At 47.3% G+C, this 11,995-nt stretch overlaps 1 protein-coding gene across 1 annotated transcript; it reads right to left on the reverse strand.

Annotated features, from left to right (window-relative positions):
- Nucleotides 1-4,724: 4,724 nt before the first annotated feature.
- On the reverse strand, nt 4,725-5,262 carry BHLHA15 (basic helix-loop-helix family member a15). Its single transcript, XM_077829239.1, has one exon. The coding sequence runs from the start codon at nt 5,250-5,252 to the stop codon at nt 4,725-4,727; it is 528 nt and encodes a 175-aa protein (XP_077685365.1). The 5' UTR covers nt 5,253-5,262.
- Nucleotides 5,263-11,995: the final 6,733 nt, after the last annotated feature.

An 11,995-nucleotide genomic window follows, 5' to 3' on the forward strand; every position in this document is an offset into this window, starting at 1 on the left:
GCTTTTTCTGAAACCTGAGCCCCAGGCGGCAGGGCTGAAGCATGTAACTTAGTTTTGCAGGGCCCCCTATGAAATGGGAACCCAGGCAATTGCCCTGCTTGCCACCCCCTAATACCAGCTCTGCACTTGCAATCCCCCTAAACCCATCCCATGACCTCCCTGGGCACTGAAACTCCCAGGTTGAGAAACACCATTCTAGATGAGTTGAGTACACTCTGGAAGACCTCTGCATACCTGCAGGTTGAGAACCACTGGTCCAGGCTATGCCACTCCATCACTGGCGGGTAGGGGAACCCAGGGCCACCCACTACGCCACATTCCAGCCCAGGGACCCTGCAAAACACCATCAAGGTCTGCTCAGTCCCCAACCTTGCTGCTCTCTCCCTGGGCTGCTGCCTACGCCACCTCCCGCTTGGGTTGCCAACCCTCTAGGATTGTCGAGTCTCCAGAAATTAAAGCTTAATCTTTAATTAAAGATTATGTCATGTGATGAAACCTCCAGGAATACATCCAACCAAAATTGGCAACCTACCTTCCACAGACTGTCTTCTCTACCCTGCTCTCTCCTGGATATGTCCTCCACGAGGGCCATGCTCCCAGGGGTTTAATTCTTTCCCTGGGTGCCTTCCTGCCTTCTCTAACACACAGAGGAGGATGGTGGCAGACTTCCTCTCTGCAGCCATTGCTGTTGCCAGCCCACACCTGCTCACCTGAGCTTCAGCTTTGGCTCAGGAGATGCATCTACAGCCTAATCCCCTCCTGTGTGGCCTATCACACTAACTGGACCTTTCTTGGCTTCCTGAACTCTTTTAGGGCTGCTGTGGGTGGATACCCCATCACACTTGTGCTTCCGCAAGTTCAGCAGTTCTGGGCTTTACTACCCAAGTCTGTTGCTAGGAGAGGTACCTATGATTTGCCAGACCAGACCACTGAGCCATCAAGTCTGAAATGCCACCTCTTGGCCAGGATTGTCCTGGAGTCTACAGAAATTAAAGCTTAATCTTTAATTAAAGATTATGTCATGTGATGAAACCTCCAGGAAAACATCCAACCGAAACTGACAACCCTATGGCCTCTGGCAGACACAAACATCTGGGGTGATATCCTGATACCACTGAAATCAGTGGGAGTTTTGCCACTGATGTCACTGGGACCAGGATTTCACCCCTGCATCAGAAGAAGTGGGGATGCATAAATGAAACATGCATTCGGAAGTTCACTTGTTGTCTGGGGGAAATAGTTTTAAGCAGTTGATTGAGCTCTCTGGGCAAATCCTCTATCAAAAATGAATACTAGCAGGTCTGCCACCTCTTTAAAGAGTCTGAATCATTGCAAGAAGGCCTTCCCTATGGACACGAGGTGACCTCAGCAGGTCTCAGATTGAAAGTCTACAGTTTGCCCTCGAGGCTACAGGCTCCTCCACTTCCACATGCTGATCGGCTCCTGGTGCTGGCTCCTTTCCTTCTGCTTCATCAAGCAAAAAAACCCATGAAAGGCCCTCAGCACCTAGCAGATTTCCTCCTTTTAGCAATCTGCGTCTGCTAGAGAGAGAAGAGGTTTTGTTCACCGAAGCCTGGTTTGCAGTCGATAAGAGAAGTGAGCAGTTAAATTTTAATAAATAATCTCTTCCCATCCGTCTACAGAAAGAGAGCGCAAGTGACAGAAAATACCTTGATTGGACAACGTTATCCATCTCCCCCTCCCCAGTAGAGCACGGTACTAGGCTAAACTGGAGATATTACAGACACTTGTGGGCACTGCACAATGGAAGATTCTAGCCTAGATGGCTCAGTGGTCTGATCTGCCATTCAAATCCCTGTGAGGGAGAGATTAGTTCAAAACACCTCTCACTAAGTAATGGGGTTTTTTGGGGAGGGAAAAAAGTCGTTGGGAAGAACCCAAGTTGAGGCGGTAGAATCCAGCCCCTGCAGTTAAGAGAGCGCAATGTGTGAAAAGCAACATTCATTGTTCCCTGTTGTATCAGCAGGTAGCTACCGCAGAAGATGGAAACGTGTCTCTCTCACAGCCGGTCTCTGACACTTTACATATTCCAGATAAAAACATTATCACACTACCGGCCCAGTGGAATAAATATCACATTACGAAGTCTCTCCACACTGCACTAAGCATTAGAGTAGGGAGAACTCATAGGGTCTCTCTACATTGCATGGCACCAACGCTGAGGCCGGGTCAGTCGACTCGGGCTCGGGCTGCAGGGCTTAAAATAGCAGCGTAGATGCTCAGGCTCAAGCTGGAGCCCAGCTCTCAGACTTCATGAAGGGGGTGGATCTCAGAGCCCAAGGCCAAGCCTGAACTGCTACACTGCTATTTTTAGCCCTGCAGCCCGAGCCTCACGAGCCCAAGTCAGCTGATTCAGGCCAGCCGTGGCCATGCCACAAGTCTTTTATAGCAGTGTAGACGCACCCATAAGGGTCAGAACTGCTTTCTGTTGCACACAGAGCACCTTGGGTTGCCTGGGTTCTTTACACAACACACAGTCAACCTGTGGAACTCTTTACCAGGGGCTGTTGTGAAGGCCAAAACTATAATGCGGTTCAAAGAAAGAACTAGAGAAGTTCCTGAAGGATAGGTCCATCAATGACTATTAGCCAGGATGGGCAGGGATGCAACACCATGCTTTGAGTGTCCCTAGTCTCTGTTTTGCTAGAACCTGGGAGTGAACAACAGGGGATAGATCACTTGATGATTGCCTGTTCTGTTCATTCCCTCTAAAGCACCTGGCATTGGCCACTGCCGGAAGACAGGATATTGGGCTAGATGGACCAATGGTCTGACCCAGTATGGCCGTTCTTATGTTCTAGGGGGTCTCTGCAGCTGTTCTCTTCAACACCCCCTGCAAAGGATCCACCAATCTCTTCCTCACTGAGCCTGCTTCCCCCTTGCACTACCCTACTCTGTGGGGACAAAGGTAGGGCCCATGAAGCTACATCCTGTGCAAACATGAGCACCTAAATCCTGCCCTTGCCCCCTCTGCAGCATAACCACAACTGTCCGGCTAACATCAGCACTCTATGGCCACAGGTGGAGACAGTTGTTACATATGCTGTACGTGCAACATTTCCAAACAAAGAAATCTTAGCTTGGGGGGAGGCGAAGAAGAGCAGGGCTAGGAGAAATGCAAGTTTTTATTCCAACTTTTTTTTTTAAAGTTTCTTTTCTTGTTTCAATATCTCCTGTTTCATTTATTGTATTTTATAGTACCTAGCCCAGAATGAATCCTAATTGATTACAATGCAGGCTTTATTAGCAGAGTTCATTTTAAATGCACAGATTATCATTGTCCAACTGGTAAATACACAAAACATTTGTTCTGCAATCACATCATTTTTGCAAAGATCACAAGTGAATTAACTGTAAAATATTTATAATACAATAGCATCCAAAGGGTCCAAATGGAACTGGGATCCCACTGGACTGGGTGCTGTACAAAGACAAGCTCCTGCCTAGAAGAGCTTACAATCTAACAAATCTCTTTTAAGGTTTCTGTTAAAAGGCACTTTCAAATACATATAATGCAACAAGGATCACATTAATTATTGTGCATTTTAAGTGTACTTGTAGGACTACATTTTAGGACCGTGACCCAAAGCCCACTGAAGTGAATTAGAACCTTTCCATTTACTTCAATGAGTTTAGGGCAGGGGTTCTCCAACTGTGGGTTGGGACCCCAAAGTGGGTCGCAACCCCATTTTAATGGGGTCACCAAGGCTGACGTTGGCCCTGGCTCCCAGCAAGTCTGAAGCCCAAGCCCCACCCGCCGGGGCTGAAGCCAAAACCTGAGCCTCACCAGCCCGGGCTAAGGTTACATGCCCCCACCCACGGCACATAGCACCCCAATTTTTGTTGTCAGAAGTGGGTCACGGTGCAATGAAGTTTGAGAACTGCTGGTTTAGGGCATTTAGGATCTGATCTAAGGCCATTTTGTTAGGTAGTATTCATACCTGTTCGATCACACTAATCAAACTACTCAAAATATGTTTCTATCGTCATTAAAATTGTTCCTCCCTCTGAGTAGCAGGATATTTAAGAATTCAAGGGGAAAAAAATCCAGGTAATTGTGGTTAAAGAAATTAGTCCTGCTATCCAAACATCAGGTCAGTTAGATATGTCCCTCCAGTAGCTGTATACATTCCAAAGTACCGTACCGGGCCATAAACTTCATTATTTCTGCACCAAGATTCCCCATTACATGGTGTCACTTCTGGAGGAATAGAAGTTACAGCCAGTATTTTCAATAATGACTAGTGATTTAGGACATCACTGTTGGGTGCCCAACTCGAGGTACCTTATAAAAAGAGTAATTTTCCTAACGGGCAGAGCACCCCCTCCCACTGAAAAATAATTTGTTTATAAAGCCTGCCCTGCAAAAGCAATCTGGGTGTTGAACAATCAAACAATTTCTCATTACAAATTAAAAGAACACTCTGACCTCAGGAAAATTACAAACAAAGCAGGTAAACAAAAACTATAAGAACATAGAAGGTGTTTCAAATCGGGCAACCAAAATCACTAATCTCTTTGAAAAGCCTGACCTACAATTTAGGATAATTTCAACAAGAACTATGAGATCTAGCCACTAAACATTTGTCTTTCCAAAAACAAACAAAAAAGAAACCCACCAGCAGGAAATAACCCCTTCATCCTCTAAATGCTGAAATATACAGGAATGTGTGGAGAAGAGAGAATGAGGCCAGTAGCTAACTTTAGCTGCCTTGTCTGAAGCTGTGAATTTGTGTGGAGTATTTTTTTAGCTGTTCATCGCGTTCCTCATCGCCGTGTTGCTGTTGGTAATGCTGGTACAGTTTGGAGCTATTGGCTGCCCCAGTTCCTTCTACAGTTGGAAGGTGCCCACTGGACATATGGAGTATGGTGGAAGTCAGTGATTTAATGTAATTTTTGGCTAGTGTAAGAGTCTCAATTTTAGAAAGTTTATTCTCAGCTCTCACATGAGGGATAACCTCCCGCAAGGCCTGGAATGCATTATTGAGCTTGTGCATTCTCTGCCTTTCCCGTTCATTGCTTTCCAATCGCCTCAAGTGTCTGTCTTTGTTGTTCCAAGCATGTTTGGCTTTGACTGTACCAGTCTTGTTGCTCTCATTGTTTCTGCCATTTCTCCTTTCTTTGCGTCGCAAACATTTCACCGGTTCCTCTTTGCTCAAAGTTGTCTCCCCAAGAAAGGCTTCTTTATCAACAGCAAGCCTGTGCTTCGTTCTTTTGCTTTTGGTCTTCATGTTTCAGTAGATGATGGGGAAACGTCACCCAGCTTGTTCTCCCACTAAGTTAATCTTCTGGTACTAGCCATCAACATGCTGCAAAAACATAACATCAACATCTTCAGCTGTCGTTACCTTTCATACTGAACAAATGGAAAGTCATTGTGCTGTTTTGCTTTGTACCAGCATCTACCTGCAAAATACTGTGAAACTACCAGCTGGATCTTTTATTTGTTAGTATATGTTTTACTGATTGTTAACATCAGACCATCTGGGCTCTGTGGATGGAAGTAGGGCCTCTGGAGAGGATCCTCTTAACCACAGCACGTGGGCAGTGGTGGTGGTGATGTATTTGCATCTTGATTCATGCATGTTAGTGGGACTGGGGGGTGAGGGGAAGAGGGAGGGAGCCTGTACTACATCTGTTCTTAATGTATTTGCTTTGGATTTCAGTCTCCAACTGGCAACATTCATTGTCTCATTTGTCTGATTCAGTTGGCCTCTGTTTGGGGCCCCTCCCCTCTAACTGAAGGAGAGGCCACTGTAGTTCTCTGTGGCAAGATCCTCTCCAGGTTCATTCAGTCCTTGGCCTCTCTGCTGAGAATGCCAATGAGCATGCTAAAACTGGAGCCAAATGAGTGTTTGACATGGGTTCCTGTCCACTAGAGCCTGTTGGCTTTCAGTCCAGTTCCATTTCACATATGCCACAGGCCAACTAAAATGACTACAATGTGACAATGCTGATAACCACAGAGTAAGGCATTACAAGGAAGATGGACAATGGGAACATTTGGCCAAGTTCTTCTCTTGGCTACAATGGTATCGCTAGTTTAAGTGAGAGAAGAATCTGGTCTGTCTTGAGCAACTAGAAACAGAACAATATTAAAAAAAAAGTGACTGCAAACATTGGTGAGCCAAGTCTGTTCCCTTAAGCAAGAGCTGTCCTGAGGGAAAACAGGAAAGGAATTTAAAGGCTGGACTGAGACGCAGCATTTCCAGTTTAGAGATCTCAACAGCAAAAAGAGGTCTTTGGCGTCAGCAAACCAGAAAGTGAGAAGCACGACAGGAGCATGACTGTCAGTAAAGGCTTAGTTATAAACTCCCTTTCCTCCCAGCTCCTGGCACCCATTCCTTATGAGCTGAATCACATCCATGTGTATGCACACAGAATTGATTTGGGACTAGATCCCTGGATATCCAGCTCCAAATAAGGCAAGTCTCTTCCACTGGAGCTAAAGGAAAACTTGTGAGAGTAGGAGGTCCTGTTTGTGGGCAGCAGCACACACTCACATCGCAAAGCCAACACATTATGCTGTCCTCTGAATGCCCCCTTTCTCTTCCCCCCCATTCCTTTGAGTGTTGCTCTCTTGCTTCCTCTCACAGCTCTCCCAACTTCACCATATGTCTCCCCACCTTCTCTTCGTGCCATCCAGACAACTTTTAGGAGCCATTAACTCAAATTTGTATTCACTTCTCATTCACAAGCCAATGCCTTCCTATTTGTCATTTGCTTTTAGTCTTGCCTTTAAAATGCCAGCTGTGTCAGTTTTGTCCACAACTGGTGGAAGGTTCAGACTGCTCCTCCTCATTGATGGTCTTCCCAGCTCTCTTCCAGGGACACCACCTTGCTATTTTGGACTGCTGCAGTCAGAGGAGGAAGGTTGGCTGTTACCAGCACCCACAGTGAAAGCTCCGGTATGGTGCAGCAGCAGCAGAGTTCCTGCTGCACAGTGAAGACTGGCATGCTGGCAGCAGTACCTCCTCCCGCAGTGACAGTAGCAGTGCAGGAGGGGGAGTGGGTTGCAGCCTCTCTTCCTTCACCAGCTAACGGCCAGGGTATAGCCATTTTGACACCCAGTATAACAGCAATTTCTACACCTCCCAAGTCAATAATCCAGCCAACACTGGCAGCATGGCAGAGTCTAGTCTTCCTGTGCCACGGGACAGGGCACCTGCACAGGTGCAGCAATGCCCCTTCCTTCCAGGCTGATGAGCCATTAGACAGTGATGATGCAGAAGCACCCTCTACCTCCACTTTGTGCCAATGCTTGGTTCAATGGCAGGCACCTGGCAGCAGCCCCCCCTTTTGCTGATGACTGGTATTAATGGGGGGGGGTGTCCATTTACTCCCCTTCGTTCCAGTCTTAGAAAATATTTCTGGTGAGGCACTGAAATGTGAGTGACTGGAGAGTCGGACTGCCGTTAGAGACTGGCCACAGAGCTTAACTCCCCTCCTGGAAGGACAGGGGAGATGCACCACCATGCCACATCACCACCTCTTGCAGTAGAGGGTAAAACTGATTGAGGATGCTGGGAAAACCGACATCACCACCGCCGCCACCTAGGAGCATCCTCAGCTGCTCCTTTCTCCGTGTTCACGGTGTTCCAGCTGCCCTGTGCCAGCTACTCTGGCCGTTCTTTGGGTTCATACCTCATCACAGGGTACTCAAGTTTTCCACAGAGGACCTATGCTCACCGCACAAAGTGGCTTGATTGGGGGCCTCCAGCCCAAGGCTGCCAGGGGAGCAAGACAAGACTGCATCTCAGGTTTCACTCACCAGCCCCACACCATGCTGCCTGAGAGTCATGGGCGCCAGAGGAAAACAGCTGGAGGACAGGGCTGATACTGGGGAAAAGAAAAACCAAAGCCAGGCCAGGAGAAACCTTGGAGCTTCTCTCTCTCGGAGAGATGGCAAATCAGAAGTAGGATGGAACAGTGCAAATAGGCACCAAGGAGAGCAGCCAAATCCCTACCTCCCCTGCAGAAGGCACTGCCATTGGGAAAGCAACCAGCTGCTCCTTGACAGACACCCACCTTCCTGGACTGGGGTGGCAGCCAGCAGAGGAAAGGGGGGAGCTCCTAGGAGAAGAGGATTTGGCAGATTCAGGGGAGCACGGAGCCAGGTGGAACCAGTAGACTAAGGATAGCAGGTGACGGTAGGGTACATGAAGTGGTTTGGGGGAAGGTTGTTTTCAAATACAGCTACACACGCCAGACCCATCCCCTACCCACCCCCAAACCCCTCGTCCTATAGCCCACAGTCCTGTAGTGTCACTGGACAGGCTCGACTCTACCTCCAGAGGAGACGGGGAGACAGTGGGGATGAGGGAGAGTCCTGGCGGGAGTTTGCGGTCAGCAAGGGGGGGGCAATGGGGGCTGGGGCAGGCTAGAGCAGGAGGGGCTGGGGGTAGGAGGCCGGTGGAGGCATTCAGAGCTCGCAGAGCCGGAGGAGAGGCGAAGGCTAGCGAGGGAGCAAGCGGGCAGGCAGAGGAGGAACTCGGTCGGGGCAGCGGGGGACGGAGCGGGGGGAAGGCATAGGAGAGAGCGACCGGAGAAAAGACCTACCGAGGGCGCAGGGAGCCCCCAGGAGGGACCGGAGCCCCGCGGGAGGGCTCCAGAGGGAAGGCGGTGGGCACGGCGGGGTGGGAGCGGCCAGTGCAATTTCAGACAGCGGGAGCCCTTCCGCCACTCCCCGAGCGGCCCTTTGCCCCCCGCGCCGGGAGCCTGGTGCCCGGCACGCGTACCTGGGAGCCGGCGCGGAGGGCGGGACGCCGGAGAAGGGCCGCCGGGCGAGCAGCCGCTCGCAGGTGGCAGAGACGCGTGTGACCGCAGCCCGCCCGCCCGCCGGGCCTGGGACACGTCGCTTTAGCGGCGGAGCCAGCGGGAGGCGGAGCCCGGCGCAGCAGGAGCGTCCAGGCAAATCCCCAAGGGAGGCGGAGGCGGGAGAGGGGCAGCTGCGGGCGGGGTGCGGGGCTGCCCGAGGTTCCGCGCCACCTGCACGGGGGCAGAGCCGGGACCTTAGAGCCGCGGGGCAGGTTGTTGTTTCCACGGGGCAGCGCGGCGAGAACGTGGGTCCTTATCGCGCGGGCGTCCTGCGGCACAGAAGGCGGCATTGTGCGGCCCAAGTTAAGCGTGAGATGGGCCCCCCTGCCGTGTGAAGAAAAGCCCGTTTGTCTAAGAGGTTGGCGAACTTGTTCAAACACAGCTTAATCCCTATGAAAACAAACCACCAGGAAAGGTGCCCACATCAGTGCGGCACAGGGCTCTCTTCCTGCAACCATTGTGTCAATTCACCAGAGGACAGCTTCAGCTTGCAAACTCAATGTTCCCAAAGCTCAGGGGGTTTTTAAATTATGAAGAGACTGGGGTACGCGGGTTCTGCTTTGTGCTGCAATTCCAGCTGGTCACCGAGACTGCGCTGGTTTTGGATGGGTCAGCACTCTGGGGGGCTTCCCCTTCAACACTTGGGTGCTGCAAGTGGGACTGGTGATTCAACAGGTAGAAACTCTTCCCTCACGGTCAGTACCGAAACAATGCTCCATCCAACACGATCGCAGTTAGCACGCTGCTGCGGCAGCCTCTCCGACAGAGCACAGATAATGAGGTCATCATGACTACTTGTCATTATAAAGGAACAGGCTTGGCAAGCTGGTCAATCGACCTATTTGTCCATGGTTAAATATAGTCCAGTGTTCCAGCAAGAATTCCCGGAGGTAGGTGGTGGCCTGCTTTTTTGACTTCATGATGGTACTATTCCATCTTTTCTTTAAAAAAAAATAAATAAATAAATTTTGTTTTGCATTTTTCTGAACTAAAATAACCCACTACACTAGCTTTTTAATTATATATAATTAGGCATAAGAATCTAAGGCTAAGCCTACTGGAGACCATAAAGTCTTCCTTTTTTTGTTACTGTTCTAATAAGTTACTGCTTTAAAATATTTGACCATTTTTGACATTTGACAATATTTGACTGGTCAAATACCCAGCCCTAGAGAGGAAGGGTGTGTGATAGGGCACTACTGGGACTTCACAGAACTGGGTTCAATTCCATATTCCACTACAAACTAACACCTTGGGCAAGTCACCTAGTCTCTCTGTGATGCAATTTACCATTTATAAAATGCAGTGAATAGCACTTCCCTCTTCCACAATAGTGTTGTACTGGTAAATGCATAAGACTGGGAGGTGTTCAGATACTATGGTGCTCGGGGCCATGAGATATGAAAGTGATAAAAGTGCCATGGGATCTTTAAGGGCTGTGGGAAAAGCCCCCATGTCCTAGTCAAATTTCAACCTGAGCCATTATATTTTGCCTACTTAAAGCTCCTACTATGATTTAAGTTGAAGCATCTGTTGGTTAAAATCCATGGAAGGAATTTTAAGTTGGAAAAAAACTGCAGAGTTACATTTCTTAAAGGCAGATACCAAAAGATTCATATATTCCATTGTATAGTGTAACCCAGGTTATTTGTTTTCTGAAGGCTAGAATTGAAAGCATTTCTTTTAAAATTTTAAATGCATTTTAGGATCATGACAATGAAAAAGTTCTATGAAAAAGAATTATTTCTATTTATTGTGCACTTTGGGGTAGTTTTGTCACTTCCTAAACTGAAGACAGGAACACAAGTAGTGAAATTAGTAGCATAGCAACAGTTTACCATGTTAACTCTACACAATCTATATTGCTGTTCACTAAATATATGCTACAAATTCTGAAATATTATAATTTTGTGCCAAATTCATCCTCACTAAAATTCCATTTCAGTTGCATTTTTTAAAGTACAAATGTTATAATAATGGATTTCTTTTTAGAAGCTAATTATGTCATCTGTATTTAAATATGTTCACCTGTTCAATATTTTCCCAAGTTTCTTGCACTGTTTCCATTGTTCAGTCTTAGTTTCTTGCATGTTTTTCACATTGCTACAGTAGAAGAAAGAGTCAAGAATTGCAAACACAACAAATACTTTGTGCCTATCCTGCCACATGGAAATCAAAGTGCTTTACAAACATTAAGCTTCAATGACCTGTGACTAGGGAAGCACTATCCCCGATTTACAGATGGAAAAACTGAGGCATATAGAATTTTTGGCCCACATTTTCAAAAGAGGCCTCCAACTTTATATGGCTAATGTGGGACACATAACAGCCTCATTTGAGAAAGTGATGACCACACAACTCCAATTTAAGGCAATAGGAAATGCAGGTGTTCAGCACTATGAAAGTGCCCCTAAGTTGGGCACCCAAAATCTAACGCATTGAAGGCCATTTTTGAAAGCATTGGCTCTTTTTGACTTGCTCCAAAGTCACACAAATAGTTTGCTCAGGAGCTGGAAATAGAGTCTAAATCTTGTGACTTAGAATCCTCTACCCAAGGACCCACCTTTCTTCTCACTATATGCAATTTTGGTGGTGTTGGTAATGGCAGCTTTAGAAGGCCCAGGCATAAAGAATTGTATTACTGAAGCATTTTTGAGCACTTCATTTACATTATTTTTTTCATTTTAAAATGTTTTCCATCATCATCTAAACCAGGAAAACAGGAGTTCAGAGGTTTATACCAATGCCATTCACCCCATTAATTGTCTGTAAAGGGAGAACTGATATGCAACCTCTTCACAACAAGACAGCGAGTATGTCAGTTCTACTGAGACCTCCTTATGCCAAACAGCAGGAATCCATGCCTACTTCATGACAATAGCAGGGTTTGTTTTGTTTATATAAAGACATGTACATTCATGTGTAGTCTCTGTTAAACCTTACATAATTATGGCAAAACCCATGGTGATGATTTCAGATGCTAACACATTTCAACACATTTTCACTTGAAAGATATTACTACAAATTAAATCTATGCTGTACTTTGAACAGTGCTTCCCTGTAGAGGGTATGTTTTATGCGATGTGATGTTCAAGTGATGGCGACACATACTAGCAGAAGAGATCAGGAATCTAAAATACACCCTCTCATATAGGCT

Source organism: Eretmochelys imbricata, chromosome 10 (genome assembly GCF_965152235.1).
Source record: "Eretmochelys imbricata isolate rEreImb1 chromosome 10, rEreImb1.hap1, whole genome shotgun sequence".
Lineage (NCBI taxonomy): Eukaryota > Metazoa > Chordata > Testudines > Cheloniidae > Eretmochelys > Eretmochelys imbricata.